Below are 6,516 nucleotides of genomic sequence, written 5' to 3'. Positions count from 1 at the left end.
TGTGGCAGTGGTGGTGGGGTTGGCCCAGGATCGGACATTGTTTCATTCTGCTGTACATGGGGTTGCTATGAGTCGGTTCCAACTCAATGGCACCTGACAACAACAACAACAACAACAACAACATCCCCTCTGTATACAGGGTAGATAGGGACAGGCAACTTAGGCATTAGCTACCTAAAATGAGGGGGCAATAAAGGCACGAAGTGACTGGCTTACAAGTTTTCAAGGGGCAATTTAGTTTAAGAGTGTGCAGGGAAAGGTAGAGTCCCTATTGAATAGTTTTCATCTTGTCTAGACAGGTCTGGTGAAAAGAGATGGAGATAAGAGTCTTGTGATTCAATATTGAGTAATTGTTATCATGACTAATTGTGACTGTCATAACTGAAAAGATAGAAGTTTTATAACAAAAATGGGGGAGTAGTTAATCTTACAGTACAAAAGCAGAGGACCCTAGGACCATCAAGGGAAAAGAGCACAAGCAGAAAGCAGGACCCCATCCAAAGAAGCAGCAACACCAGAGATGGAGGCCAAAATGAGGACATGGAGAGAGGGAGCAGCTGAGGACTCTGGACTCATGGAAAGAGAGGGACTGGGTGCTGGTGGCCAGGAGGCAGGCTTGCAGAATGTGCCCTTTGGTTGTTTAAATTATTATATATTCCTCAGTGTTTCTGTGTTCATCCCCCCATCCCACCCTCCGCAATAAAACAATCTGAGAAAATGGAGCAAATACTGTTGAATGATGATGCACAGAGAAGATTGTACTCATTGCAATGAACGATGGTGTAAAGTTGATGTTCTCCCATGTAAACTATCACTCAGTTCACAATAAAAACTTAAAAAGAAAAAGGACTTTGGAAGCAAAACCAGTTTGGAACAAATGATAAAGAATGTGATACTAACATTTTACATTGTAAGCTATCCTAACTGAATTAATTAGTTGCTCCTCGGAAACCCTATACAGGGTTGTTATGGGTTTGAACTGACTCAACGGCCGACACTTAACAACAACAAACCATTATTAGATGCAGGGTATTTCACCATATATTAAGTGTTGTTTCCTCGTAAATAAGCCCTGTCGACAGAGGCCTATTTATCGACTGTGATAGTTTGTATAAACAAATAAAAAATGAAAAAACTTGAGTTCCACTAACCAAATTGTACACTCATGAGCATGAATATTCTTAGAGGATGGTCTGTTTTCTGACTCATCAAAGGCTCTACTGATGGTACGGCTCACCTACATGCCTCTTCTTATACCTTTTAGTCTCAGCTTATTGGTTTGCATCAGGGGATTTTTCTCTTTGCTTTTTGAATCATCTACTCATTTGATTTTGTTGTTGTATCTTCTTTTATCTCTAAATGTTTTGAATAAGAGGAAAAATTTTTTTGAGGCTACTGTACTGATTTGTCGGTTAATGCGCTGGCCTGCAAGGTCGGTTTGAACCCCAGGGTCAGTGGTTCCAGCTCATCAGTCGCTCCTCAGAAAGCCCTATTATAGGTCACTATGAGTTGGAACCGACTTGACAGCACTTAACAACAGCAACAATAAAAACCAATATTGACAGAAAATGGCAAACATTATTTCTTATTTAAAATTGTGTTTGTTTTTTTTAAAATACCTTTTATTCTGCCAAGTTAGATGGGTGTTTACAATAAAATAAAAAAGGAACAATGAAATTATAAATCTGTTAAATCAAGAGGAAAAAAGACAAGAGTTAAGTAACATAATATGGATGTAATGCTGGGAGCATATTTAGGAGAGCAAATGAAAAAAGGAGCTCTGGTAGCATAGTGTTTATGAGTTGGGTTGCTAATATCAAGGTCTGCAGTTCGAAACTGCCAGCCATTCCTTGGGAGAAGGATGAAGTTTTCTGTTCCTGTAAAGATTTAGAGCTTTGGAAACCCTATACAGGGTCGCTATGAGTTAGAACTGACTCCACAGCACATAACCACCACCACTGCCAATGAAATTGAGCCACCACTCATCTGTCAGTTTGATGTACTGTGGTGGCTTACCTGTTGCTGTGATGCTGGAAGCTATGCCACTGGTATTTTAAATGCCAACAGGGTACAATCTGGAGTCCTGGTGTGGTGCTGTAGGATAAGCACGGGACCTCAAGGTCAATTTGATCTGTGAGGTTGGCATTTCAAACACCCAATCTTGCAGCTAGTACCCATTTGACCTAGCCTCAATGGCTTGATAATTAGAACTCAACTAGAGGGCAATAAAAAACAATTTTTGATAAAAGAAACGAGTGTAAATTGCTATAATGTTATGAACTTGACCTATACTTATGGATGTATTGTTGTTGTTGTGAAGTGCCATCGAGTCAATTCTGACCTACAACGACCCTGTGTAGGGTTTTCAAGGAGCATCTGGTGAGCTTGAACCACTGACCTTGCAGTTCAAATGACTTTGCAGTCTGACACATTAGCCCACAGCACCACACCAGGACTCACTTATGGATGTAGTAGCTCAAAATACCAACAGAGAGGGAAGGAGACTTCATATCAAGTATCAATCCTATCCCCTCTGTATACAGGGTTGACAGCAACTTAGGCATTGGTTACCTAAAATGAGGGGGCTATAAAGGTATGGTGTGACTGGCTTGCAAGATTTCAAGAGGGAGTTTAGTTTCAGAGTGTGTGTGGGATAAATAGTTTTTATCTTGTCTAGATGGGTCTGGTGAAAAGAGATGGGGCTAAGATTCTTATGATTTGATAGTGAGTAATTGTTATCAAGACTAATTGCGACTGTCACAACTGTAAAGGTAGAAGTTTTGTAACAAAAATGGGGGAGTAGTTAATTTTACAATCCAAAAACAGAGGACCCTAGGACCATTAAGGGAGAAGAGCACAAGTGGAATGCAGAACCCTATCCAGAGAAGAAGCGACACCAGAGATGGAGACAGAGATGAGGACATGGAGAGAGAGAGCAGCTGAGGACTCCAGACTCATGGAAAGAGAGGGACTGAGTGCTGGTGGACAAGAGGCAGGCTTGCAGAATGTGCAGGTTGTTTAAATTATTATACAGTCCTGTGTGTTTCTGTGTACATCTCTGCATAGTCCCCTACCTCCACCCCCCAAAAAAGCAAGAAAAACAGAGGGAATGGAAGCAAATACTGTGGAATGATGATGCACTGAGGCTATTGTAATCATTGCAATGAAATGATGGTGTAAAGCCAATGTTCTCCCATGTAAACAATCACTCAGTTCAGAATTACAAAAAAACAAAACAAAAACTAATAGGAAGGAGAGGCAGACTGCTCTAAATATTTAGCCACTGAAAATCTGATGAATAGCAATGGAATGCTATCAGATAGCACCAGAACATTGAATTTTGGAACATGATGAATAGCAACAGAATATTGTCAGATATAGTGTGGAAAAGTGAGCCGTCAGGTTGGAATATGACTGAGAAAGAGCTGCCTCCACAAAGCAGAGTTGACTGTGATAATGCGAATGGAGTAAAACTTTCTGGTCTTTCGTTTGTTGATGAGGCACAACTCAAAATGAGAAAAAACAGCTGCAAACATCCATTGGTAATCAGAACACGGAATGTATGCAGTGTGAATCCAGGAAAACTGGAAATTGTCAAAAATGAAATGAACGCATAAAGATTGATATCCTAGCCATTAGTGAGCTGAAATAGACTGGTATTGGCCATTTTGAATCTGACTGTAATATGGTTAGGAGTCCTGGTGTGACACTGTGGGCTAATGCTCTGGACTGAAAGGTCCGTTTGAACTGCAAGGTTGGCAGTTCAAGCTCACCAGCCACTCCATGGAAACCCTATATAGGGTATGAATCAGAGCCAACTTGACGGTACTTAACAACAACAACAACAACAACACTCATATGGTTTAACGTGCTAAGAATGACAAATTGAAGAGGGATGGCATTGCATTCACCATCAAAAAGAGCATATCATGATCTATCTTAAAATATAACGCTGTCTGTGATAGGATAATATCATACACCTAGAAGGAAGACTAGTTAATGCCACTCTTACTAAAATTTGCACACCAATCACTAAAGACTGTGATGAAGAATTCTACCAACTTCTTCAGCCTGAAATTGATCAAACATGCAACCAAGATATATTAATAATTGCTGGTGAATGGAATGCAAATATTGAAACAAAGAAGGATCAGTAGTTGGAAAATATGTGATAGAAGCAATGCTGGAGATCACATGATAGAATTTTATAAGACTTCTTCATTGCAAATACTTTAAAAAAACTCCAAAAACATAAAAGATGATTATACACATTGATCTCACCAGATGGAATACACAGAAAACAAAGCAACTGCATCTGTGGGAAGAGACAGTGGAAAAGCTCCATATCATCAATCAAAACAAGGCCAGGGGCAGACTGTAGAACAGACTGTCATTTGCTCATATCCAAGTTCAAGCTGAAGCTGAAGCAAATTAAAACAAGTCCACGGGAATCAAAATATGATCTTGAACATATCCCACCTGAATTTAGAGATCATCTCAAGAGCAGATTTGATACATTAAACACTAAAGATGGAAGACCAGAAGAGTTGAGGGATGACAACACAACCGTCATAGAGGGAAAAAGCAAAAGGTCATTAAGAAGAAGTGTTCACCAGACACCGCCTCTGGTGATGAGAAGGCCGTAGAGGCACGAGCGGAGCCCGTTGTCCCTGTCTCTGAGATGGTACCCAGCTGCAGTGAGCTCGCTGCCAGGGCGGTTCGGGCGGCGGTACTGGCATCCCTGCCAAGACTGCGTGGGTGCGTTGAGGGACATGGCTGAGGTTTGGCATGGAAGGGGCCCTGAAAAGATACCTGAGCAGTGTGTTTCAATGCAAGGACTATCACAGTTTAGTCCTGAAGATACCCCTGTGAGTGAGGTGTGTGTCCCATCTTGAAAGACAGCTTACTCAGTATCAAGCAGCCTAATTTGGAAAGAAACCATCCTTGAGTGTGGAGTCTGTATGAGAGACTTCTGGTTCTGTGTAAACTTACCCCAGCAAAAAAAAAAAATAAATAAATAAAAAAGGACAATGGTGAGAAACTCGATCAGGTGCCATGGACAGGGCCTTATTTGTGAAGAGCTGCATATTCCATGTGTCAGGAACAGGTGCCAGATGGACTTTCTGTCTACTTCAGGGTTGCTCCCTCACCATGCTGTGCACAGCAGTCAGAAGCAACACAGTAGCATTGGGTGTGGGGAGGCCTTTCACAATGGAAGCAGTCAGTACCAGTGGGGTGATTGTGGGAGCACCTTCCACCACGAGCACACACTTATCCAGCCCCAGAGCCTCTGTGCTGGGAAAGGAATTTATAACTTGTAACAAGTACAGGCACGCCACTGTCAGCTGCAAGGTAAGAGGCAATGAACTGTCTCTCAAGAAAGGCCTTATGAGTGTGGTATATGTGGGCAGTTCTTCGGCCAGATCTCCATCCTTGTCAAACACCAAATAACTCACAGCACAGAAAGACCCTATGAGTGCAGCGAATGTGGGAAGACCTTTAAACGTACTGCTGAACTCATCAGACACTGGAAAATTCACACAAGAGAAAAGCCTTATGAGTGCAGCAAATGTGGAAAATCCTACACACGAAGTTTCAACCTTGTTGAACTCTACAGGAGCCACACCGGAGAAATCAGTTATGCATGTTACACATGCCGCATATGTGGAAAATCCTTTAAACAAAGCTCCAAGCTCACTCTTCACAAGAGGGTTCACACAAGAGAAAGGCCATATGAGTGTGATCAGTGCGGCAAATGCTTTAACCAAATCTCCAGTCTTATGCAACACCAGAGCATTCACACTGAAGAAAGGCCTTATGATTGTGCTGAGTGTGGGAGATCCTTCAGCCGGAGGTTCAACTTCATTGAACACCAAAAGTTTCACACAGGAGGAAGGCCTTACCAGTGTGGTGAATGTGGGAAGTTCTTTAGCCGAAGCTCCATCCTTAGTGTACATCAGAGGGTTCATACAGAAGAGAGCCTTGTGAGTATGGGGAGTGTGGGAAAGTCTACAGATGAGTCTCCAGCCTCATTGAACACCAGAGGGTTCACACAGGAGAGAGGCCTTTTGAGCGCAGTGATTGTGGGAATTCCTTCATCCAAAACTCCACCCTCACTAGGCACCAACGAGTTCACACTGGAGAGTTCAGTGGAGAGTTTGCTGGAGATTTCAACGAAGATTTCAATGATGAGTTATCCAGAGAGTTCGCCTTGGAAAATGCACTATGAATGCTGTCAAAACAGCATACATACTCTTTAACCAGTTCTCCAATGTCATCACAAAAAACTTCACACCAGAAAGAGAGGCCTTAAGAATGTAGCAAATGTGGGAAAACCTTCAGCTCTAGAAAATGCACCCAGGAGAAAGACCTCAGGTCTGCAGGGAATGTGCTGTCTCATTCATTGCCCACATGATGGACTTTAGACAGCTTGAAGTTGACCCTCCTATGCCTGAATCCTACAGTGGGAAATTCTCCCATGAGATTTAGGTGCACAAAGTTCTAATCTGTCTAGGT

The 6,516-nt window shown here is 42.1% G+C and overlaps 1 protein-coding gene across 1 annotated transcript in view; it reads left to right on the top strand.

The window, feature by feature from the left end:
• LOC102817170 (putative zinc finger protein 852-like) overlaps positions 1-6,260 on the top strand; it is an 86,887-nt gene extending 80,627 nt beyond the window's left edge. The window contains exon 2 of the mRNA XM_006831864.1: positions 5,412-6,260. Coding sequence (XP_006831927.1) covers positions 5,412-6,260 — 849 coding nt within the window. The remainder of the gene's footprint in view (positions 1-5,411) is intronic.
• The last annotated feature ends 256 nt before the right edge of the window (positions 6,261-6,516 follow it).

This window comes from Chrysochloris asiatica, unplaced genomic scaffold (assembly GCF_000296735.1).
Source record: "Chrysochloris asiatica unplaced genomic scaffold, ChrAsi1.0 scaffold00004, whole genome shotgun sequence".
In the NCBI taxonomy this organism is placed as follows: domain Eukaryota; kingdom Metazoa; phylum Chordata; class Mammalia; order Afrosoricida; family Chrysochloridae; genus Chrysochloris; species Chrysochloris asiatica.
Note: the sequence above shows the minus strand (reverse complement) of the source record. Positions and strands in the feature narration are given on the sequence as shown.